The 27,763-nt window shown below is 38.9% G+C and overlaps 1 protein-coding gene across 4 annotated transcripts in view; it reads right to left on the minus strand.

Moving 5' to 3' along the window:
- LOC139472030 (zwei Ig domain protein zig-8-like) overlaps nucleotides 1-27,763 on the minus strand; it is a 153,052-nt gene that overhangs the window by 18,494 nt on the left and 106,795 nt on the right. For all 4 annotated transcript variants that reach the window (XM_071254530.1, XM_071254528.1, XM_071254526.1 and 1 more), the window contains exon 3: nucleotides 19,239-19,363. In XM_071254530.1, coding sequence (XP_071110631.1) covers nucleotides 19,239-19,363 — 125 coding nt within the window. The remainder of the gene's footprint in view (nucleotides 1-19,238; nucleotides 19,364-27,763) is intronic.

A 27,763-nucleotide genomic window follows, 5' to 3' on the forward strand; every position in this document is an offset into this window, starting at 1 on the left:
CACTCTCATGTCTATTCATAGCAGTATGTCTATCACATCCACATCAATAACTGAGCCGCTTCAACTACTGTGGCTACTGATGGCTGCCTGTGAACAAGATGGACCATGCAGACACAAGAACCATCTGGGGAAGAAAGACTAACACTAAGTTCCAGAAATAAAATGATCTAATTAAAAAATATATATCTGCCAAATAAAAAGTAAAATCCAAATGGACCCCAGAACAATGTTTACTTTCTAGAACTGAAGCAGTCTAGACTTGACAAATCATTCTCGACTTCAGTTGGATTCAATATTAATTTATTCTCAAGTAGGCCAGCGGAAAGTCTCACCAGCCCAGACATTTTCCCCATCAACCCAATTATATCTTGAAATGTTTCCTTCAGGTGTAAAGTGTTGGGGGAAAAAAGACACAAAATCTGACAGGGGAATAGTTTTCTTTACTTCTGAAATTTGCCTATATTATCTGAAGATTTCTTTATTGAGAGACCTACTACAGCATTAACTAAACTTGAATTTAAGTTACATTTAGACAAATTTTAATCATTTGTATTTAATTTGTAGCATATTTAACAGAAATAAATAGGAAATTGTGAATATTGTGAGGTGTGAATCTCCTTTGCTCGTCATCACTACCCAAAGTGTGCAGTACGTACATGCCCATGTTGATGAACCCTGGGATCTGCTTACTGGTGGTCAGATAGTCACAACACAATGGCATGCCATCATCTTTTTGAACTTAAGTCTTTAGCAAAGTCCACAAAATGATATTACATTCAAACTGTTTCAATGTAAACCACTGTATTCAATGTGTAACTTCATGACTATGCAACAGCAATTAATTATTCATGAATACTGCTGTTGAATTTGAAAATGATTTTCATGAAAAAAAAAAAATAATAATTATCATCATCTTTTATGTAATACCAATTTATCTCTGCATATTAACACAAAATAGTAAGGTATACATGGCATAATTCTATATATCCAAACACAGCTTATGTTATTAATATGAAACAAAACACAACAATTAGAGTTAAAATATAAAATTTAAATCAGATAAGCAGCTTTTTTCTGACTTTTCTCTGGGTTTACGACTTTCAATACATATAGGCAAATTCTGATAATCTCCTGAGTCTTGGTCTTACTGAAGCTTTTCTCAAAAAGCAATAAATGTTTATGTTCGATCAATATTATGTACGTTGCAGAGAATGAAGAGGGCACATTCCTACAGTGACCATCGATGAGCTTTTCCGTTTCACAATCTACAACATACATAAACAGGTATTGTCAATGAATATGATTCTGAGGACTGAAGACTTACAATCTGGAGGATATTCCTTTTCAGTCATGATAGATACCATCCCAAACAACCATAACATCACATTGCATTGCAGACGATGGTGGCGGCACCCTATTGGTACCATAGCAACAAAATGATACTATCTGTACAACATATCATCTAGACTAACATTTTGTCTCTGAAATCTTACATTACACAATACCCTTCTTGACCCTTAAAATATATAACAATTCCCTATCCTGATTTCAAGTGGAATGGAGTTAGCTAGAGCTGGCTAGACTTGCTTTTGTATGCATTTCTAGATTATTTTTTTTTCATAAAATAAATATATTCCACGGTCATGGTGCAGGACTACATATCATCATGAAACTACGTTAACAGACAAGACTTCAGCCAAACCTTGGACGAAACTTAGAATATTTCCACGATTTCATCTGTTTTTCCCCTGCAACCTTTGGGACTAATTGTTAGTTGTGATGGTTTTGTTTGTTTGTTGTTTAATCCGCACTCAGCAATATTCAAGCTATATGATGGCCGTCTGTAAATAATCAAGTCTGGACTAGCCAATCCAGTGATTGACATCCTGAGCATCGACCCATGCAATTGGGATACGATGACATGCATCAACCAAGTCAGCGACACTGACCATCTGATCCCATTAGTCGCCTCTAAAAATTCTGACAAGCACAGTCGCCTTTAATGGCAAGCATGGGTTGCTGAAGACCTATTCTAACCTGGACTTTCATGGGTCTTCATGTTTGGTACATTACTTTGGTCCTAAGTGAAAAGCCTGGGTCGAATATATTTTCCCCTTTTTTCTACTGGCCTATAGGATCAGCATGATCTGTCTTCTTTAATGTTGTTTCCAGGTGAAAATAGACATTCATGTGTCAGTTTTAGTTTTTTTTAAATGTATCCACCCCATTTTTCCTTCTCAAAGGCTGTCTTAGAAAAATATGTTTCCTCACAGTCAATACCGTTACCAGCACAGCTAAAACATATTGGAGGCCCATTAGTGGAACTTCTAAATTGTCTGCCAAACCACTGCTTAATTATTTGATTTAATAGTTATGGATGGGTTCTCATCCCATTCAACTCTCATAATGTATTTCCTTTTCATTCATTAATAACAGTCCTATTTTATATTTATTTATGTTGACAAACATATACAGCAAAAAATACCTCCATGGAAAGATTTCTGTACACACCACAACAACAGTTCTCTGAGTGATGGAAAACACGTTCTTTGAAGATGATCCTACTTTTCTTATTAAGGCACAAAACCTTCGCTGCAAATTCCTTTCCAACCTCTATTTCATCTTAAGTGATAAAAATTAATCCAATTTTGACACAAAACATGCCTCTAATCACATAAATCACTATGTAAGTGACAAATCAGTCGGTGCTTGCCAGGCACTGCTGAAATCTGGGTCCTCGCTAATCCAACTAGCTCTACAAAACCTCACTTAACTGAATTATTATGCAGCCTCAATACCACCGAGGGGTCACTCATGAGTCAATTTGGAATGAGCTACTTCAATAAAAGCAAATTCACTCCATCACTAAACCTCCAGAGGCAACGAAAACAATCAAATCCAACAATTGGTACAAAAACTTATTATTGGCATCCCTAGGTCCAATCACCAAATGGCAACAATTAGCCCATTATTGATTAAGGAATTGAGTGCTAATTTTAGAGCATTAAAAACGTCATCTTCAAGATAATAAACACCCATAAAGCCCCTCCAATAAGGACCCTCATCTGGGGCTTTTGAAGGGTCTTCAGAAAATACCAAAGTATTAAAAATTCATAATCTGATTCAGATCTAAGATAGAGATAATTACCTCTGAATAGAAACAAAACTTGCAGTTTTTACTAATTCTGTCAGAAGACTGTGGGAAACAATGTTACTTCAGAGCACTGTCCAAACCTTACAGAATTCCCAAATGTTTCCCCACTCTTGGATGATTTCCTTCTTACAATTACTACATGTGTGTTAATAACAATTATGAATAATCACACATTGCTACCAGTTTCAAATTTGATTCGGACATGCCATACATCACATTCCATCAAAGGCATGGGTAAAAACCAGTGTGCATTGATCTTTCACTTGCCCACAAGCAAAACTTAAAAATCATGTGCGCCTTTGAAGATCCGGGTTAGAGCAACCCATGCTTGTTGAAGAGGCGACTAACTGGATCGAGCGGTCAGGCTCACTGATTGGTTGATGAATGGTATCTTATCCAAACTGCGTTCATCGATGCTCATGATGTCAGTCACTGGATTATCTGCTCCAGACTCGATTATTTACAGACTGCCATCATACAGATGGAATAATTCTGACTGTTGCTATAAACAACAACAAAAACATAAACAAACATAAATCATGTGACCATTTTAATTTCATGATTATAAAAATTCATGGCTTCCAACTAGTCAAGGTCATGCACAAATCGTTCCAGATGATTCTGTGTAGGTTAACTATCATTATCAGCTTAGATAATGGACACTGACGTATACTAAAGGGAGTAACCCTTAACATATAAAAGTAAGGGGAATAACTCTCAAATGCAATGATATAAAAATCATTTTGAAGAATTTACTAAACATCCATTTTCAATTACTGTAGGCACTACTGGTCCACCATTGAGTCCCAGGGACAATAGATTTTACTGTACATGATCTACGACACAATAATAGCACTAGTCTCCTCCATCACATCGGCCATGCCAGGCAGTTGGTACAAATGTCTTCCACGCTGAGAGATTGTATCTGGGGCAGGCGAACAAATGGGTCTAACTAGCACAGGATGGAGAACACCATTCATATTCCAGAATCTTATAAACCCATTCCAAAAATTACAACCACGTTTGATGACAAAAATAAATCTTTCAGAAATTGCAAAAACTAGTGGCATCCAAAATCCAAAATGCATCACAAAAGTAAAACATGACGGCAAGAATATGCCCCATCAGAATATCTTCATCTTGAAACATAAGTTTTTACCAAAATTGATCGCTGATTTGGGACAAACCATCTGATTCAGAGCTATTATTATTTTGATTATCTGCATGCAGAAGTTTACTTGGAAACGATAGCTGCCCACTAAGCTATTTCGATCTCTACCAACATTCTACGCAAACTTCTGCACTCACATTTATTTGAAATTCATTCTCCCTTCCTGACATCCATGGTGTACTAATCAAGGCTTCAGCTGCTTGAAAATTATGAACACTAATCCTATTATCACAACCAATTTCCTACAAAATCTCAATGGGCTAAAATCAATGTACAAAACCCAACCTAATTAAAATTTCAATATTAATCTGGAAGTGCAAGTTTGACAAATTTGAAGTAATCTTTTGTTGAGTGAAGTGTAATGTTGTATATAAAAGCTGTGTTTTTCAATCAATACATAGAGTGTACCACTTTCCTGGACTTCCCCCATGGGCAAGCATCAAACTGGGATATCTTTCTGCTTCAGTATTGTCTGTCACAACCATCACACTGCCAGCCTTAAGGGGATACATGCAAGATTTACACTAAACATGCTGGACACTTAGACTTATCTCAATCAATAGCTGACTTGTTTTATGTCGATTACAACACACTGGGGTCATCACACTGCAAATCTATGGAAGGCTTTGTCCAAGGGTTTTGGTATCATGGGATAACAAATTATCATAAGAGAGGTACGTGCTGAAGGCTCTCGGCATCAAATTACCAGATTCTTCATAACACTGACTCTGTTTCATGTGCAGATTTGTTCCTGTCAATAATGGAGCAAGTTCCATGCAGGGAGGTACATACAACTCATGTAGAATATCCTTAAGAATTAGGAGTTTCTGTGACTAGTATTGGTAATGTTCAATAGTGAGCAGGGGCGGTCGGGTAGCCTAGTGGTTAAAGCATTGGCTCATCGCGCCGAAGACCCGGGTTCGATTCCCGACATGGGTACAATGTGTGAAGCCCATTTCTGGTGTCCCCTGCAGTGATATTGCTGGAATATTGCTAAAAGCGGCGAAAACCATACTCACTCACTCACTCAATAGTGAGCTAGAAACTTTGATTTTTACAGTGAAATTAATACTTGTATTTCTCATGGACAGACTTACATTGAGTTCCAGAAATAGAGTTATCTTATTCAAAAATAAATTTCTACAAAATAAAATAAAAAGATCCTAATGGAGACCAGAACAATGCTATTACAGCTGATGCAATCTAGACTTGACATATCATTCTAGGCTTGAGAGAGATTCACTTTTAATTCATGCTCTTTGGTCAGGGAGACAGACTAGTTTGTTGAATAAGGTCTGATAATTCTGATAAACCAAGATGTCATTCAGGGAACCAATGATTCGAAATCAACTTGGGAGAGGTAGCTCTTGTATCTCACCTGACTATAGAAGCCAAATGAGCTTCAGTCATGGCAGTTTGTCAGTCACCTGTCTGTCCATGAAGTTTAGCATTTTCTAGATCACCTCTGTAACTACATAACAGTTGAATGTCTGCATGTGTGTCTCCAAAAAGTTCCCATAGAATTCTGATCCAGTTTTGAACATGGCCACCATGGCAGCCATATTGAAAATGACATTTTTTCCCATTGTCCAGCCATGTTTTGAATATGTCTGTTGTGTCAAATGAGCCTTTAGGTTTTAATTTGTTATGATAAATCCTGAGTCATTAGCAAGCAATTCTAATTTTCTTCCAAAACGAAGAGGATGTGAGACACATACACAATCTTTCCAGGAGCAAAACAATTTCAATAGTTCAGGCACTGGATACAAAAGATACATCGTAACTCCTTCAGGAACAACTAAAGAGGTATTTCACACCACTGATTACAGACACCACAACCATAAGACTTCTTGCCATCACAAATGTTGCCAAATGTGTCTGATAAAAGACACAATATCACTGCCTCACTACACAAAGCCACTCCTAATCACTGTGACCACCTATCCCCGTGATCTTGGCATCAATCTAACTAATCTGTTCCCTACAAAAAAAAACCTTATTATATCTTGTAAAATACACCATATGTCATCTCCTCAAACGCAAAAAGCCACTTCATCATGTTCTGTGATATGAAATCTCGGCTTCTTGATGAAACACATCTTCAACTGAAGATGAACAGGAACCCTACTTAAAACAATGAGTATGTCTGTCACCAGTGGCATAGGCAGAAAATGAATTACTTTTATTAACAGCCATAGAAAAACAACCTATACATCTACAGAAAAGGCTAGCGGGTCAATGAAAAGTAAGACTGCATCTTGACTGAGGGATGGCTAGTCAGGAAATGAACATAGATGCAAGATGAATGGTCAAGTCGATTTTCATAGCTACCAGTTCCATGCAGAATTTGTTCTATAATTAAGACTATATCACCTTGGGCATGTTCCCTCTGTAGAGCTGACAGATGACAGAAGAAGGGTTTTCTATGCCACCAGGAATCACCTGACGGCATTACTCTAGTCTTGAAATGTCAATGGTGAGTTATTGGTAAATTGTGTCTGATGTTTTGTTATAATGTTTCACCGCGGCTTCAGTTTCAGACTCAGAATTATCCAAAGATCAACTAATACTGTTAACGTTATTGTTGAGATTTCAAAGGTTCACATATCTCATGTCCGTCAGAGTATAAATATTTTAAAAACTATCTATATATGTTTTCTTATAAAGCATAAATTGTCATGTATTCCTTGATACCACCAAATTTTGTTGAAAGTTTGGAATTTTTTCAGTGAGAGTGCTTAAAATAATAAACAAATAAATATTGTTATTTCAAACCCTTTTGTTGACATTCTGAAATTCAAAGTTATCATATTCTGAAGAATTTATTTTTTTTAGATTGTTCCGATTGTTCTAAGCAATAACTAATGTTATGATAATTTAATGGGTTTGTTCTCATAATAAAATTATTCTAAATAACTATTGCAAATGACAACAGCCGGTTGATCACTTAATAAATATTCTACGCACCAACATCACACACTTTGATTCTATCAAGCAGTCCTCTATGATTATGAGATTAATTTTCCAGTACTAAATAAGGCCAATTGTGCCTTAATTTGACCATCCTGGCGCTAGCCAACAAAGCCAATGAGTGACCAAGGGCTATGTCTCTCCAGGACGTAATTATAACAACATCAGGCAGTCTGGTCACATCAGTTATTGTCTGTGTGGGTCATCAGCAGCTCCAGCTGACCAGGGGCTGGACAGGACTGCCAATATAGAATCCCTCATGACCATGACAACAAGATTACAACGATAACTGTATTACTTCAACTCAAAAGCTTCACTTCAGGGTTAAGCCTGAAAAATGTCATCTGGTTTCTTGTCTGACTGATATGTCAGTTGTGTCCGATTTCTCAAGATGTGGCATGACCCAATTACCTTACAGACCAGGGAGCCGTTGTACAAAGCGATCTTAGCGCTAAGGTGATCCTAACTACCATACCCTAACATAGACTTACGACAGTTGTAGTGCTACGGTTGTTTTGTACAACGGTACCCAAGACGTTAATACTTCGCATTCAGCATGAATCTGAAGCAGATTATTACAATGCAAGATAAATGTAACATTATATTGTTGAATTTCTCCCTTAAATATTGCATTGACCTAAAAAACAATAAGATGCACACTCTTGGTCTGTAGTAAATTAGAAAAGCATATACTACTTGCATGCTACATGTGTTATCTGTATTTTCCTGACAGTGAGTGAGTTGTGTTTAACGCCGCTTTTAACAGTATTCCAGTTATATCACGGCATGTCATCTTGATGTGGGAGGAAAGCCCGAAGTGATGCAGGTCTTAGATGTTTACTACTTCCGTGAAACCCACGAGCACGGGTATGGTGCTGACAAACCTAGAAACCTCGAACCAACAATCATAGGTTTCTGGTGTGCCCAAGGGATGCAACTCTGCACAGTGAATTGTGGTGCCTTAGATGACTGGGCCACCCGTGCCCCCTTTTCAAGAACAGACAATGACATTGAATAAAGTTCTTAATCTTTTCAAAGTATACAAGTTTCTTCTCAAGAATTGTAGGACAGTCGGTCAATGACATTGATAGCACACAAGGTTTATTTCTCAACCTGTATATTTAAGAATTCATTCGGGACATGATTGATTGGTGTTAACAAAAATTAGGTTTTGGAATTGCCTTTGGACATTTTTCCAAACTTTCAGGGTCATGAAGTTTTTCAACAAGAAATGCCAAAGTTTGTACTAATCATTCAGATACAAAGTTGGCAATATTAATTGACGACGATCAAACTTGTGTGTAATTGGTTGCCATGATAATGAGGTACCTTTTTCCTGTGATGTCTAAAATACACCCAGCTGTTTAATGTGTCCCTTCCTTCAAATTTATTAGTTTTCTTTCTCTAATTCATGTCACTGTACAAGATTTGGAGAGTTGAACAACTAAAGTCAGAACTCACAAATTGCCTGTGCCTTTCAATGACTGTTCTCCAGAGACAGATGAAACGAAACATTCAAATCTGCCTAAAATCAATTGCCTCAAAGTCAGCCCTGACAAAGACATGTGTTGACATTTCACAAGCAGTATGATTGAGTTTAAACAAATATATACTTTCAACCAAAAAATATCCTATGTCTTCAGACGTTATTACTTTTTAAGGTCATTTATTTATTATTTACCATGCTCAAACAAAAAAGATCCCTCTGGCAGAAGAAACTCAATTTACACTTATCATGATGAAAAAATTGTGATTAAGTCCCAGTGAAGGTCTGCTTAGTGTGTAACTTGAAAAGAAAACCTGTTTGTTTTGGAGACATTTAAGTGAATTATATTCACAAAGTATATTGTAAGTTACGGGAGCAAACAGCGGTCGCCCTTTCATCACGCGGGTATCCTCACATTAATAGATTTTTCAGGACTGGAGATGAAGGGTATGGACCTTGTCTATTCTATGCTTATCAAATGGGACAGAAGGGCTGCCGCTGCTAATTAGAAAATTGTATTAAGGAAATTAATGATCTTGATCTAAGCCCTGAGAGTCCTTCATCAGAATTGAATCAGAAGATCTTACTGTCCAAATTCGGTCAGTTCTGCCCTTCGCCGCTGCTGGTATCAGTTGTATCAAAACCTTATTTCCATCCTCAAACATACTGACCAGTGTCCATTTGTGACAACTGACGTCTTCAAAAGGCTTAATTACTTTATGATTTCATAACATTTGCATTAATTGTTTCCTTGCCCCAAATCTGTATCTGATTTGCATTAAATAAGCTTCATAACTATTGTGGGGGCATGGGTGGCCCAGTCATCTAAGGAGCCGCAATTTGCTGTGCAGAGTTGCATTCCTTAGGCACATCAGAGACTTAGAGTTGTGGGTTCAAATCCCAGATCATCCTAATTATGTTTCTAGGTTTGTCAGCACGATACTGGTAAATCAACATGTCTGGTGATTTTTATCTCTAATTTCAAATTTGTACTGACCAAAGTTTCTCATCACCCATTCGTTTACCAGAATTCGCTGAAGGGGTATGGTGTAATTTTTTCTGCGTAGCATATCAAAGTTTCTTTTTTTTTCCAAAATACTGAATCTGCTAGAGGGGGGATGCACATTATACTCGGGTGTGCACTATACTCAAGAAAATACAGTACTTGTGCTACCTGGTTTAAAAAAAAGTGGTTACTGTCTGAAACCTGCATCATTTGGGGCTTTCCTAACACATTAAGCTGACAGGCCATGATATGACTAGAATACTCTTAAAAGCGGCGTTAAACCCAACTCACTCACTCACTCATAATAATAATAATGTGCTACTGAAAATGAAATCAGCCTACGCATTCATTTTAATAAAAGTTAAATCTCATTTTAGACCTCCTGACATTATTAATGGCAAGGATTCGTTTGTTTGAGTTTAAAGCCACGCTGCGCAATATTCCAGCTATATGACGGCGGTCTGCAACTGACAGTGGTGCTGCATGTGGTGTAAAAGTGTCCTCCCTCGAAACAGAAGTAATAACACGTTTTTCGCGAATGTTTTCGACGTGAATTGATTTGAACATAATGTCAATAATGTCAGTTATAAAAACTACAAGCTAAGTCATATCGGGCATAAACCTGTAAACATTTTGCTTTTACAAAGGATCATGACAGATTTGTTTGTTTGTTTGTATTGTCAGCAATATTCCAGCTATCGAGTCTGGACCAGACAATCCAGTTATTGACATCATGAGCATCGATCCATGCAATTGGGATCGATGACATGCATCAACCAAGTCTGTGAGCCTGACTACCCGATCCCGTTAGTCGCCCCTTACGACAAGCAATAGATGCCTTTTATGGCAAGAATGGGTTGATGAAGAAGAATATTATTCAAACTCATGATGCAACTCTGCACAGTGAATTGTGGCACCTAAAATGGGGTGGGGGCTTTCAAGCATCATGAGGGGCAGTGGGGTAGCCTAGTCGTTTAACTGTTTGCTTGTCACGCCGAAGACCCGGGTTTGATTCCCAACATGGGTACAATGTGTGATGCCAATTTCTGGTGTCCCCCACTGAGATATTTCAGAAATATTGCACTAAAAGCGGTGTAAAAAACCAAACTCACTCACTTACTCACTGCAGTATCATGTATATTTCCTCAGTGTTTGATGAAAGCCAGAGTGTGAGTGAGTGAGTTGTGTTTAACGCAGCTTATAACAGTATTCCAGTTACATCACAGCTTGTCAGCTTAATGTGGGAGGAAAGCCCGAAGTGATGCAGATCTCAGACGTTTACTACTTCAGTGAAACCCACGAGCACAGGTATGGTGCTCACAAACCTAGAAACATAATCGGGGTGAACAGGGATTCAAACCCACAATCATAGGTTTCTGGCATGCCCAAGGGACGCAACTCTGCACAGCGAATCACGGTGCCTTAGATGACTGGGCCACCCATGCCCCCTCCGAGAGCCAGAAGCTGAGTCAGGAAAGTCTCCTGTCACATAGCAGCATCACCATGCTTAAATCATATTTGGCATCACTTAATTCAAGGACAGTAAATTTGCTATGGGAAATAACACAAGTGGAATCTATTCCAGGGCTCTTATATCCTGCCAGGGTATCTCAGAAAAACTGACAAATTCATTCCACTGTCACAGAAAATTATGATTGATACTCTCTGCTTAATGGTATCTTCATATCAGTCACAGATCAGGTCTTAATCGTCTCAGTCATAATTTCAATATGAAGGATAAGCTTTTTTGTAAACTGCACTCAAATCATTCCTGGTCTTTTCAAATATTTCTAAACACACCGTGCAAATTCCATCCCTATTCCCATCTACAAACACACACCACTCACAAGTCATCAATAATCACATGGAACGAAGGATTACAGATGAAAACTTGATACCTTAAAATATTTGAAAAAAAAACAAATATATGCAAACACATTATCTGCTGTTTTGAAGAGCTTGTTGGGTTTTCAGCCATGATGGTTAAAAATGTGACAGCAATACAGCTGTAGACCAGCTGCATGTTGTTCCACATTATTTTGACTGAATTCAATTGATTCATATTTCCTCCTCTACCAGGGGGCACGGGTGTCCCAGTCGTCTAAGGCGCTGCGATTCGCTGTGCAGTCTCAGTTGCGTCCCTTTGGCACACCAGAAACCTATGATTGTGGGTTCGAAACCCGGTGCATCCTGATTATGTTTCTAGGTTTGTCAGCACCATACCCGTGCTTGTGGGTTTTACCAAAGTGGTAAACGTCTGAGACCTGCATCACTTCAGGCTTTCCTCCCACATTAAGCTGACACGCCCCGATATAACTGAAATACAGTTAAAAGCACTCCTCCTCTATCAATTTACCATGAGGCAAATCACATCCTGATTACAAATACATACAAAACGTCAATGCCAGAAAACAACCAGTCTCGATTATCCAACGAAACAGATTCCATTAGCGTAAAAGGGAAATTGTCGTGACAATTATATGAATGGACCACCGGCAGTGATGACAACACAAAATGTGATGTGTGTGGAGTGAAAGAATTATTTCTGCTGACTCTCCACTCTTGTCATGATATAGCTGAAACATGGTGGAGACTGTAGTATGGGGTTACGATCAGCGACAGTCATAAGTCTATGTTAAAGTATGGGGGTTACGATCAGCGACAGTCATAAGTCTATGTTAAAGTATGGGGGTTACGATCAGCAACAGTCATAAGTCTATGTTAAAGTATGGGGGTTATGATCAGCGACAGTCATAAGTCTATGTTAAAGTATGGGGGTTACGATCAGCGACAGTCGTAAGTCTATGTTAAAGTATGGGGGTTACGATCAGCGACAGTCATAAGTCTATGTTAAAGTATGGGGTTACGATCAGCGACAGTCGTAAGTCTATGTTAAAGTATGGGGGTTACGATCAGCGACAGTCATAAGTCTATGTTAAAGTATGGGAATTACGATCAGCGACAGTCGTAAGTCTATGTTAAAGTATGGGGTTACGATCAGCGACAGTCATAAGTCTATGTTAAAGTATGGGGGTTACGATCAGCGACATTCATAAGTCTATGTTAAGTTATGGGGGTTACGATCAGCAACAGTCATAAGTCTATGTTAAAGTATGGGGGTTACGATCAGCGGCAGTCATAAGTCTATGTTAAAGTATGGGGTTACGATCAGCGACAGTCATAAGTCTATGTTAAAGTATGGGGGTTACGATCAGCGACATTCATAAGTCTATGTTAAGTTATGGGGGTTACAAATCAGCAACAGTCATAAGTCTATGTTAAAGTATGGGGTTACGATCAGCGACAGTCATAAGTCTATGTTAAAGTATGGGGATTACGATCAGCGACAGTCATAAGTCTATGTTAAAGTTTGGGGGTTACGATCAGCGACAGTCATAAGTCTATGTTAAAGTATGGGGTTACAATCAGTGACAGTCGTAAGTCTATGTTAAATTATGGGGGTTACGATCAGCAACAGTCATAAGTCTATGCTAAAGTATGGGGGTTACAATCAGCGACAGTCGTAAGTCTATGTTAAATTATGGGGGTTACGATCAGCGACAGTCGTAAGTCTATGTTAAAGTACGGGGATTACGATCAGCGACAGTCGTAAGTCTATGTTAAAGTAAGGGGTTACGATCAGCGACAGTCATAAGTCTATGTTAAAGTATGGGGGTTACGATCAGTGACAGTCGTAAGTCTATGTTAAAGTATGGGGTTACGATCAGCGACAGTCATAAGTCTATGTTAAATTATGGGGGTTACGATCAGCAACAGTCATAAGTCTATGCTAAAGTATGGGGGTTACAATCAGCGACAGTCATAAGTCTATGTTAAAGTATGGGGTTACGATCAGCGACAGTCATAAGTCTATGCTAAAGTATGGGGGTTACAATCAGCTTAGCCGGACAATGGCTTTGTGGAACAGACTCTAGGAATCTATCACACTCACCTAGCCCCTGGGCACTCTGATGGAGTCTTAACTCCCAGAGAACTTCATTTTGTGATAACAATTAAGTGAGAAGACTGGTAATTATATTATGAAATGGACCGAGTGTGAACAGGTAATTTAGTGACCATCATCACTGTCCTATAGCAGTGCTAACATCATCCCTTGGCTCTCCTCCTCAGCCTTATAAGCCTACAGCCACTTTTGTCTTTGGTATTGTAGGTACCTTGGTATCTCAAAGCAACCTTGTGAGAGGTAGTACTTTCAAGTGATACCTGCTTGCAGGTTTTACATTTGAATTGTAAGACCTGCCTGGAGGTTTTACATTTGAATTGTAAGACCTGCCTGCAGGTTTTACATCTGAATTGTAAGACCTGCCTGCAGGTTTTACATCTGAATTGTAAGACTGCCTGCAGGTTTTACATCTGAATTGTAAGACCTGCCTGGAGGTTTTACATCTGAATTGTAAGACCTGCCTGGAGGTTTTACATCTGAATTGTAAGACTGCCTGCAGGTTTTACATCTGAATTGTAAGACCTGCCTGCAGGTTTTACATCTGAATTGTAAGACCTGCCTGGAGGTTTTACATCTGAATTGTAAGACCTGCTTGGAGGTTTTACATCTGAAATGGATGCTCTCATCAAATTCATGTTTTTCCACTATGTGTATGTTTCACTATAAGGTATCCCAATGTTTTCCTATTCTTGCTGGTACTTCTAGCATTTAGTTCATAATTTAGCTACAACACTCCTTCTCAGCCCTCACTTGTCCCTCGCTTGTCGTTGTACATTTTCAACCCAACCCACGGGGAGTGCTCTAATGATAACCTACAACACAGAGCCTTAGTGAGTAGGAAATATGTAAAAAAAAATGGCATTGGTTGTTGATTTATTGATGGACATGACAGAGTTGTAAACAATCTCTCATTCTATCTTATCATGTATGACAATGGACCAATACTTCACACATTTGTTAAGCTATTAAGCATTTTTAATATTAAAATAGTCTGTGAGTTCCCTTTGAATTACAATGTCACAGTTGGAGACACTGACAATGGGCTTCACAAATTGTGCCCATGTGGGGAACATGGTCTTTAGTGTGACAAGCCAATTTGATGCATTAACACCAGGCTACACAGCTAATTGAAATGAACGATAATTTAATAACTAGCCCCATAAACAGTCAAACATTGCAACGACACTCAGGCCTTTCAAACATTAATGCATTAAAAACATGTAACTTTGCATGATGCATGATGGATGTCAATGTGAGTGAGTGAGTGAGTGAGTGAGTGAGTGAGTGAGTGAGTGAGTGAGTTAGTGAGTGAGTGAGGGCGGGGTGGCCCAGGGTGAGTGAGATAAGTATAAAGCTGTTTTGAGCAATATTCAAGTCATTTCAAGGGGATACCATCAATAGGCTTCACGCATCATACCATTATGGGGAATGAAACTCAGGTCTTTGGTGTGACAAGGCAATGTATTACCCATTTGGCTATCCAAATACTAATTTGAAAGTTTCAATTGTACAGGGAGTATGGTCGACATCACGAAGTAATTCAATTCCTCTGCCAATTAACTCATCAATGTATCTGTAGAAGACAAAGTGTCAGTCTTTACATTCATCAACTCTTTAACATTCATCAACAAAGAGGCAGAACTGCTTGATGTCTGACCCAAGTCCACAGATGGGCAGAGTTGGACAGATTGACCGTCTGCTCCTCAAGCAACTTCAAGTCTGCCACCAATGAAAATCAACAATAAGTGTTTACACTCAATGGATAATTTCCCTCCCACCAACCCCTTTCCTGTCCACTCAAATTTGATTTCTGGACACATATTGTTGATGGTGACATGCCGCAGTGTTTGCATGCATGCGTGCCACCAGTGGACGGACCTGACTAGGGAGAAACTTGCTCATATTTCCCCCACCACAATTAATTTGCTCCCATAATTGTCTTTGATGATAGACTGAATGGCCCTTAACTGCAGACTGAACTGTTACAAGTATCTAATACATGGTAGCTACTTGAGAGTGATTCATACATAGTAAGTGGTATGGAGACGACTATACACAATTGAAAACGTTACACGTTGCGGACGTGGTTAATGTTGTACGAAGTCGCTACAACTTAACTCCAGTCATTCAATACAATTCAATAGACCTACGCTGTCTTTTGAGACTTACGGTCACTTTGTGAAACAGCCCCTGACCTTCCGGAGTTAATTTTTAGAAGCACATTGGTTTGAGCTGATGTAACTGGTTGGTACTAGGCAGGTGATTGGATTAGCTCGCCGAAGTATTTGATCAAGCAACATAGTTTACTACTTGCTGGCCCCCTTGACAAGAAGAGCTGACCGAAATAGAACCCACTCAAAGTGCTGACTTCCATTTCTGTGAGTGTATTGTGGTTTGTTGAAATCCACAATAGCACTTTAGAGAGGATCAAGAAGGTTTAGGAAAATTTATCATGACATCCCCTCTAAATCAAACATAAGGCCATCGAAAGCAGAAATAGATCCTAGGTTTAGTCATCTTAAATTCAAGAATAACGATTGACAAGAAACACTGATGCTTGGTGATTATTTAAACCTTTTCCTTTGGTTCAGTGGAATGGTAATTACTTAAAAATTAAGATTTGTATTGTAGAAGTTGAAAATAATCTAAATCCGATTACACATCAATGGCAAAAGCCTGTTACAGATTACCGGTATATATTGTCCTGACTGTGTCTTTCATGTTTCCCACAAGACCATGTTTTCATCTGTTTGTTTACAAGTTGACTGTTCACAATATCTAATGTATTTACATGCTTGGCACATAACATAACGGTTTCTTATTAAAATAGGCAAGGTTATGACAGTTCTTACAAAACATGTCACATACAACGAGAACCTCTTGTACCTTCTTATCAGACTGTAATAATAACATCAATCTTGACTGAAGACAAATTTATCTGATCATGAACCCAGCTGATGACGTTGAAGCCCATCTCAAGTTACACAACTAAATTTGCTTGCCTTGGGAAGATGGTATTTGTATTGAACAAGATTTTTTTCATTACTGAGTAATGAACAAAAAAATGCAGTGAACTAAATCACGTGCACATGATGCTGTCAATTGAGGATTACATCAGTGAGCAACTACTATGTACAAAACACACAAAATTACAAAATTTAAATTTTTAGCAAATTGGTAATTTTCAATGAGAGGTTTGAAAACATTGCGAGCCACAGTGGAGTCTTGGAGTGATTCCGTCTTGACTTTAATGTCATCATTATATTTGGGTTGTCTGTCGTTTCATATTCCAGTTCAATTTCAATTCCACATCAAAGTAGCCATTGCAAATGCCCAATAGAAACAGAATTTCACAAAATTAGCAACACTTCGTGGCGTCTAGCTATAAAGTGGTGTAGGCATAAAACCCGAGCATGATTGTGAATAATTTACAGCTTTTGAGAAGAACTCTCATTCTTTAAAAGAACTTCTCTTTTCTCTTACAATCTCTCAGAGAGTTTCCGAGTTCAAAGTGCTTATAGGATGGGCTGGAGGGTGGAGAAAAGTGTCAAAATACTGATATGTTTTAGTTGCTTGTTAAATGGCTCTTCTTCTAAAGATAGCTTCCATTTGGCATCTAAATGGTTGGGATCTTTAATGGAGTGAAATTAATTAGTCGCGACAGACAAGTCACAAAGTGGTTCTCAGTCTAGTTGCTCTGAGTGGATCAGGATCCTACTGTTCTTGCTTTTTTAAAAGACATCACTCTAGATTCGGGCAGCACAGGAAACAGTGTCTCCTGGGAGACAACGAGACAACACCTGCTAGCTAGCAGCGGAGACATTAATCAAGCAGATTCAATTGAGCTTAATTGGGTGGGGAGTTCACAATCAACACACCAAAGCATTCAAGTCCCCCAATATCATAACCTCTATCAATATTATTGAAGATGGGCCAGTGGTTAGTGCTTTCACTCAACACAAAGGATGTGAGTTCTATTCCCACAAAGGGGTAACAAGTAAAGTTGATGTAGCTTTCCTCATGGCAGCAATGTTAAGAACATGGTGAAAAATCTTACACAATCCTTCTATTCAGATCTCTGATAGGTAACGTGAGGACACATGAAGTTCAAACACCAATATGGCCACTTTCACCAGAAACTTCAAACTCGTCAGCAACCAAGACACCATCAAGGATGCTAATGAACAATACCGCTACATCATTAAATCCTAATTCCAACAACTCTCAAACAAATTAAGAAGGCTATCCTTTCTCTAACACCATCTGCTAACATGGCAGTGCATCTCTCCCTGAAGCAAGCCCGATGGCTTTCAGAATAAGGGCCTATCTCCTTACCATTAATAGGAAGCACAGAGCTCCTAGAGCACATGTTGTATTGTGTGTGCAGGCAGGGGTTGACCCTCACCTGCTGGTGATCATCTCTCTAGTGGTGGGGAAGTGGCGGCCCTGGGGCAGGGGGGACAGTGTTGGCTAACATCAACTTGAAGTTGGAGTTTTAGCCTGAGGGAGATTACATTAACAAAGCATATGTAATGTTCAGTGAGACCACGGTAAGCCACCTGTCAGCTGTTTGTGAGGAATATACAACTGTTGTTACAGTATACTAGTAACAAGATATGATGTATTGTGACTAGTGCCTCATATTTCTTGTATAATCAATATAGGGTAATGTTTAGTGTGGAACATCACTTGAAAACTGTTTAAGCATGCATGAATAATTGATATGTGTACAACTGTTCAACATGGCTGTGCCTGTGTTGCTATCACATTATACCATTATTCACAGGCCTTCAGAACCACTGTTCCAAATGATTTCAGGGGCGGTCGGGTAGCCTGGTGGTTAAAGCCTTCGCTCGTCACGCCGAAGACCCGGGTTCGAATCCCGACATGGGTCCAATGTGTGAAGCCCATTTCTGGTGTCCCCCGCCGTGATATTGCTGGAATATTGCTAAAAGCGGCGTAAAATCAATTTCACTCACTCACTCACTCACTGACTCCAGGTTGGCTGGTTTATTGTCAGATTTGGGTCCACCAATGAAGGCTCTATACCTAAAGTGGCGTAAAACCAAACTCACTCACTCACTCCAAATTATTTCAACTTACTTTACCAATTAATATGGACTAATTTATCATTTTCAAACAATGACATTTTTGGAATAAACCCCTGTTATAAATGAAGGTGTTTTTACTAAGGTGTTCACCTAAAAAATACATTTCATGTAAAAAACTTTTTTCAGGGAGAGAGAGAGTAAGTAATTTGGGTTTTAACTGAATTTCAGTTACAGTGTGTCAGCTTGTGGGAGGAAAGCCTGGAGTGTCTCTTAATTTTCCATTTGACACAACATCCAGTTCCTCAAGAGGTGAGTCTTCATTGTGCGAGGATGTAATTATGGGATAATACTTCACCATGACACACATCCACTGAGATTATTTCAGATGTGTGCACTATTTGTGTGACTCTGTTACTTGATCAGACATCGTACTTACATCTTTAGATCCCAGGTTTTCAATCCGACAGGGCAGTTTTGCCAGTTGGCCGACCATGACGGTGATGTTTCGAGGGGTGGGCAGGAAGGCTGGTTCACCCGGTGTGGCACTCATCACACACAGATCTGAAACAAAATCAACACCGTTACATACAGCAAGCTCTCCTGACTGTTCTCTCTTTGTTTCTTTGTTGCTTAACGTCGCACTCGGCAATATTCCAGCTATGACAGCAGTCTGGAAATAATCGAGTCTGGACCAGACAATACAGTGATTGACATGATGAGCATCGATCCTCGCAATTGTAATACAATAACATGCATGAACCAAGTCAGTGACCCTGACCACCCGATCCCATTAGTAGGCTCTTATGACAAGCATAGTGCTCTTATGACAAGCATAGTGCTGCTGAAGACCTATTCTACCCCAGATCTTCACAGGTCCTCTCCTGACGAGACAGACTGAGTGGGTTGGTATTACCCTACTTTTAGTAATTTCTCACAGTGGGGACATGTTTTAAGCAATGTGGACATCAAACCCAGGTCTTCAGTGTGTCCATAGTCATCACCTCAACCATTAGACTACTCCCACAATTTCCCATTACAAACAGACACAAACATCATAAATGTGTCAATAAACATACCTTATTTGACGTAATAAGCGCCCGGGGCTCTAATTAGAATATAATTTTGGTGAAAAAAACAGAATTGAAAGATAAATTTCATGGTTTATGCTGAAATGTTTATGTACGACAGATATATTCTTCCAGAATTTAATTGCCCATAATTAAGGGTGCACATAACACACGAGTATGTATTAATAATAATAAATAAGTCTTGTGTACACTGATCAATCGGAAGGGGTGCTAATTGGGATTGTTCACCTGCCAATATATTAGCAAATGTCACAATGGGCGCTCATTAGAGCGGGGCACTTATTACGTCGAATACGGTACTACACTTTGCACTGGTCGAGCGAGTCACGTTTAGCATCACTGGCAGTAATGTCATTTCTTGGTGATCTAAAATAAATGTTTTGAACTTTCACATTAATTGCATCAAGAAGAAGATATGCTATTTTAACTGCAGTCAAGTGAGCTTCTTGAGAATTGTCTGAAGCATGATTTGAGTTGTTCTGATCAATACTGAACAAAAATATTTAAGGATCATGCAGTATTTTTATAAACTGTACACAAACTCAATCTTCACTACAAAAAAAACCTTTTTTGTTCAGTATTTTCCATGTTCTGATTTTCCATTTTGTCATTACTTAAATGTCCACTTAAATGTTTACATGTTGCAATTATCAGACTGGATGTACTCAATGATTTAATACTTTTGTGAAATGGATAATAGTTTGTCTGCATGCATGAACAACAAACTGGAGCAAACTAATCCTATTACTCCTCCATATGAACTCAAACATAAAATATCTTTCCACACATTTATTTTTATGTTACAAGATGAATAATACCATTATCATTTCAGAAATAAAAGAAAGATGCTTAATATGATTTTATACCCTCGAGACTACGGACATAAACTGAATTAATTTCCATTTAATTTGCGAGGGGAAGATTCCCTTCGGTGCTGGCCTGCAAAATAACACAGCTGATTAGCTGTCCGGATCTTGACACATCACAGATATCCATGAAGGAAGCGTAGCTTTGTTTCCAGTCAAAACAAGAAATAGAAATACATTGTACCTCCTAGACAGAAGAGCACCGAAACAGGAGAAGATAATTGAGGTGAAACATGACCCATGGACACCTGAAATCACAGTCACTTGACCGATCACCAACCTAATTGGTTGGAATTAAAATGGCAGTAGCCTCTGACCGCTCACAAAACAAATGGTATTTATAGTCATTAATTAAACAAGACATTAATCACCACGGAGAACCATGACCAAAATGCCAGACACTGAAAACTGTGAAATAGGGTGATTCTTTCATCGTATTGAACGCCTTCAACAAATCCAATCACATGAAAGTATCAAGACGGTCGTAAAGGGACGCTGTTTAAATGTCATGTCCCATGGAAAGGTAGACAGCAATTAAATCCTCTATTAGGCGTGTTGAATGTACACCACGCAGGTGGGAAATTAAATCAAACTCAAGAACTTGGTTTGTCGCTTCAATGAGATTGTGTGGCCCTGGAGAGACTTCGGGAGTTCCTCCTCCTTTGAGGCCAGGATCCATTCCTTTTTTCATTCAGTAAAGTATATCAGAGTGACATCTAGGGCCGCAACAACAAATAGAAAGTACAGTGGAATCTGTCCAAATCGAACTGTCAAATTCGGATTTCGGTGAAAACTGAACTTTTTCTCCAGCCCCATCAGATCTTTAATAAATCATCATTACTCAAACTGACCTCCAACTCCATAATCCAGACTTTTACACTCCAGACTTTGGACTAAAATCATAGTCCCAACAACCGATTTACTATTGGAAAGAATTTCAGCTGTCTTAATCGGACTGGGCCAGACCGGACAGGATCGGATATTCTTTCACTTTGAAGTAAGCTCAGTCATTGTGAGCTTAATTTAACATCAATGCTTATCCTTCATGTAATCCTATTGACCTCAACACTTTGTTATCAGCTTAGTTAATTAGAATTTACTCATCTGTTTATGAGAAAGCTCAGTACCATGAATTCAGTGTCATGAGCATGTCAATAAATAACGGTAAACGCAGCTTGTCATTGTCAATCGCAATGGCTGAGCAACCAGCAAAGAATAGGTGTATCGAACTTACACTTGCCAAGGAAGTTGTTTTAATTGAGCAATTTAAGTCAGTGCCAAAACCCAACCAGAAAGATTAGACGGTCTCGGATATTCTTCAATGTAGTGAAGACTATCAGCATCCGCTCGGGATCACATTTAATCCTGAGGTCCAACTTTTTATACTCTGTGTAATCCGAACCTCGCCATAAAGCAGACTTTTTTGCCAACTGAGTCCAAATTGGACTGCTTCTACTGTGCAGTGGTGTGATATCTTAAGCCCTGCAATAATATATGATAGGAACATTGGTGTGATATCTTAAGCACTGCAATAATATATGGTAGGAACACTGGTGTGATATCTTAAGCCCTGCAATAATATATGGTAGGAACATTGGTGTGATATCTTAAGCCCCGCAATAATATATAGTTAGGAACATTGGTGTGATATCTGGTCCCCACAATTATATATAGTAAGGAACATCAGTGTGATATCTAGCCCCCATTAACAAATAGTAAAGAACATTGGTGTGATATCTTAAGCCACGCAATAATATATAGTAAGGAACATTGGTGTGACATCTAGCCCCCATTAACAGTTAGTAAAGAACATTGGTGTGATATCTAGCCCCACTACAACAGATAGTAAAGAACATTGGTGTGATATCTTGAGCACCACAATAATAAATAGTAAAGAGCATTGGTGTGATATCTAGCCCCCAAACAATATACAGTAAAGAACATCGGTGTGATATCTAGCCCCACAACAACAGATAGTAAAGAACATCGGTGTGATATCTAACCCCACAACAACAGAGAGTAAAGAACATTGGTGTGATATCTAGCCCCCAAACAATATACAGTAAAGAACATTGGTGTGATATCTAGCCCCACAACAACAGATAGTAAAGAACATCGGTGTGATATCTAACCCCACAACAACAGAGAGTAAAGAACATTGGTGTGATATCTAGCCCCACAACAACAGACAGTAAAGAACATTAGAGTGACATCTAGACCTGTAATATACATTCTGTACTCCACCCCAGTATCTATGCCATGACTACATCAACTCTGTCAGTACAACAACACGCACGAGCCACTATCATCCTTCCTGGCTGCCACTGACAGTCTGAACAAAGAAGTCATTGTGGCCATCACATGCTCACTTAGTCAACTCTGGGGAAAAACACAAGGTGCTGGAGAACCTCATCCTGGAAGCCCACGAGGGCTTGTCATCACATACCCTATCCATTATAGCTCTCTCTGTGTTCTACCAGTGTTGTCGCGGACATCTTCGCAGATCACACAACGTTGCCTCTTCAGATCTTGCATCTGTCACTGACACCTCATAGCCTTCTATACATCGTTAGATTGATTTAATGATCAACATTACTTGCTTAGGGATATAGGTAGACATTAGGTGCAGCAGACACACTGACAAACTGCCTTGTACTTGTATCACAACACTATAGGTGAGGGGAGGTGAAATGGGGTTTAACATCGCGTCCAAGATTATTGCACTTATATAGCGACGTGCATGCATGTGTGTGTATGTGTGTGTGTGTGGCTGCTTGTACTAGTCCGTGCTGATGCCGATTTATAGTGCTAGCACACTGAGTTACCATGCCGCAGTTTAACATGAATACCCAACTCAGACACAGTATACTGACTCCGAGTCGACCAGTCCTTGTTTTAGCCCCTTAATGCCGAGCGCCAGACAGGGTAACAACAAGTACCATCTTTTAAGTCTTTTGGTATGACGCGGCTGGGGATCGAACCCCGGACCTTCCGCTCTACCATTAGACCACGGAGGTGGTTCACAACACTATAGCTTGTATTCTGAGAGTACAGTGTTATATGCACCAGTGAACAAGTTATTGGGAATATCACAAATCTAAATGTCCTGGAACGCAATTCTATTATCCAATATATACAGAAACAGTTGCTATTTACAAACTATCACATTTTTTTGGGCATAATGTGCAGTTGCGCACCATTCATTCTGGGGTACAATTTCAGTGAAAAAATTGCTTTTTGAAACACATTTGTTCAATAAAATGGGAATTTTGTGATCAAACGTCACGAGACATGATGATTTACCATTTCCGTAGTGAGTGAGTTGTCTGTGATACAATGTATTATTTTACATACAGAGATTAAGATTATCTGGTGTAACTGTCTTGTAAAATAATCAGGAGACTGTAAATAAACATAGATCTACAAGATGCGGTTACAAATTAACCAATATTATCACTGAAAAGGTTTTTGAAGCAATGATCAGAAGAAATTGTATCTGTACTAGGTATAATATATTCTAATATCATGTTATTTTACTTGCTACTTTTATATATATATTTAGAATAGTGAGTGAGCGAGTTGGATATAATGCCGCTTTTAACAGTATTCCAGCTACATCACAGTGTGTCAGCTGAATGTGGGAGGAAAGCCCGAAGTGATGCAGGTCTCAGACGTTTACCACTTTGGTGAAACCCACGAGCACGGGTATGGTGCTGACAAACTTAGAAACATAATCGGGGCAAACCAGGATTTGAACCCACAATCATAGGTTTCTGGCGTGCCCATGGGACGCAACTCTGCACAGCGAATCACAGCGCCTTAGACAACTGGGCCATCCGTGCACCCCTATATTTAGAATAAAAATTACCTTTAGCATAGCGCTTTAGGATATTGCCTGATATGTTCAATACATGGAACAGTTTGACGGGTCACCCTCTGAGGCTTACAATTGCCTGGTCTCGCGAATCTGATTAGGACAGTATTTTGAGTAGTAGTCCAACAACACCAAATATGAGCTTTTTCACAGTCAAAAAATGGCATTTATGATATATGTATCCATTCAACTAAGCTGCATTTCGAGGTGTCAGCAGTGGTAACATGATCAGGATTGTTGGAAATAATCAAAAGTTTGTGCGATCTAATTGGAAAAAATTATTAAAATAGATTACATATATAAGACCAGATATACAAGGAACGCTTTTTACAACTTGATAGTATAACATAACTTGCATACTTCAGTACATCTATATTGACATGCTACTCCCGGTGTTAAATACACACTGAAATGCCTGTCAGATTGAAAAAAGAATCAAAACTCTGCTTGTAATATGTATGTTTTAGAAATAAGGGTGCACTACACACAAGACTATATGGTAGTTGAAGATGGTCTTGGGGACCTTGAAGTATTCTCCTATGGTATTTGTCTCCAGGTATCTCCCAAATCTGTTATAGCATTTAACATTAGGGTTACGACAAGGACCCTGGACTACATGCATACTTGATATTCAGATTAGAAATAACGAGTTCATAAAAAGCGTATGTGCACAACTGTATCACGCACCAGTGTATTGTTTGTATTATCCTGCCGACATCGTTGACTCCATTCGGGTCCAATTGTGACGTAAAGTCAGAATGACGTCGCAGTAGAAACAACGTCATAGCTGAAGATTGTTGACACCATTCGACAACAGTGGTTTTATAAGACTGCGGTCATGATCAGTGCATTTGTCTTTTCTTTGGTTTGCTTTGTTTGTTGTTTGACACCGCACTCAGCAATATTCAAGCAATATGATGGCGGTCTTTAAATAATCGAGTCTGGACCAGACAATCCAGTGATTGACATCATGAGCATTTTCTAAAGAAGAGCTCAAAATGATAAAGAAATAATGGGTTATAAAGAAATTACACTCACAGGTGTGTCATACTGATTTTACGAAACCTGTGTAAGAATTCATATATTAACCTCGCTTGGGAAATAAAAGAATTTTGAAACTTGTTTTATAAAATCAGTATGACACACATGCTTGTATAATTATCTCAATTTCACTAACAGTGATTATTTACATCATTGTTCAAGTAAATAACAAATGACAGCACAATGAAATGATTTTAGAGGTCTCTCAGAATTTTAATATCGGTATTTGAGTTATGCTGGATCTGAACTTTTTCAGGCAATGTAGTCATTATATCCCATGAATGTAATGTAGATGGTCGAGGATCACGTTAGGGTCATCTTGATAGTGACTATTATGAAGTCTAAACCAAATACAACACAATTCAATCATTCTTCCAAGACGTATGCAGGTTGACGTTGTGAACCATAATGACATTCCTTTGAACTGTTTTAATGTAAACATCCATCCAGTATCTACATCAATTCATTTCTGCTTGTAAAGAGAGTTTGGATATGTCACAGCATGTCATGGGCAGCAGGCAATCTGCATTCATCCTGGCAATGATCAAGGGAGAAGGTATCACCATAATGCTCACTTTACCATAGTCACTCCATCAAATTCTCTTTGATAATAGTGGAAAATATCCCCAAAAGTTCTATCAATTTTTCCCAACCACTGTTTCAACTGATAATTTTATATTGTGGTTTGTGCAAATCCAATGTATTTTTTTCTTTCTACTTTACTACATACACATGCAGTGTACTGAATTTTATTCACATGTATATCCTTATTTTATTATTTTATGCTTACAATTTTGTTTCAAACCAACCACCCTTGCACATGTGCACCAGGTCTCACAACGGCCTTTACCCATAATGCCTCAGTGAGCTGCCAAGCTTGTTCCCAAAAATTATTACGTATGTTGTTTTATCATAAGTATTAAATATTATGTATTTCATCTCATTGCTCTGTTTGGGGCGGTCGGGTAGCCTAGTGGTTAAAGCTTTCGCTCGTCACGGCGAAGACCCGGGTTCGATTCCCGACATGGGTACAATGTGTGAAGCCCATTTCTGGTGTCCCTCGCCATGATATTGCTGGAATACTGCTAAAAGCAGCGTAAAACCACACTCACTCACCCACTCACTCACTCATTGCTCTGTTGTGTTTGCCGTACAAAAATTATGTCCCTGCAGTAATGTCAACCCACAGGCTAACAGCTACTAGCAAACAGGTACTGGCTGTCAGCTACTGGCTAACAGCTACTGGGTAACAGGTACTGGCTATCAGCTTCTGGCTAACAGCTACTGGCTATCAGCTATTGGCTATCAGCTATTGGCTATCAGCTACTGGCTAACAGCTACTGGCTAACAGGTACTGGCTAACAGGTACTGGTTAACAGCTACTGGCTAACAGCTACTGGCTATCAGCTTCTGGTTAACAGGTACTGGGGACCTGTTCAGCCCCAGAATACCCAAAGGTTGAAAAGAAGAAGGAAATCTTCCCAAGACCTCTCCTTCAACGACACAACAGGATTAGAGGAGATTGCACCATTATATATACTATCAATTCTCCTGTATATCAACACCAAGAATCTCTTCTCACCACTCCTGCCTTGTCTGCAACTGCCTGTGATACACACATCCCACGGTAACTGTATTTACCTGAAGGCTTAAGGATACACATACAAAAACAGTGATAACTTATTCTTTGTTTCCATCTATTACCAGGATGAGAGACTGTAAGTCTAAGTAATTGGTATGAATGGGACATGATGTCTCCTAAATCATCATCAACTTTGAAGATGATATAGAAGTATTCAAGGACAATTCTGATTTACGAACATTTAAGAAGCAAAAGTGGATTTAACAAGCAGTCATCCAAAATTTCTCAAACACTAGAGTAGAGGAAATGCATATATATCTCTTGAGCACTTATGGTTGAGATTATTTGTACCACCATAAAATCCATAAAGGCCCTTAACTGTGGTAGATAAGACCATGGCTTCTATAAGGTGATTAAATCAGAGAAATACCTTGTGTCATTATTCATTAAAGGTTCATGTAAGTTGTGATATTGGTCGGTCTTCTTTCAATCCATAAAGGCCCATAACAG

Source organism: Haliotis cracherodii, unplaced genomic scaffold (assembly GCF_022045235.1).
Source record: "Haliotis cracherodii isolate W230 unplaced genomic scaffold, xgHalCrac1.p SCAF_1, whole genome shotgun sequence".
Classification (NCBI taxonomy): domain Eukaryota; kingdom Metazoa; phylum Mollusca; class Gastropoda; order Lepetellida; family Haliotidae; genus Haliotis; species Haliotis cracherodii.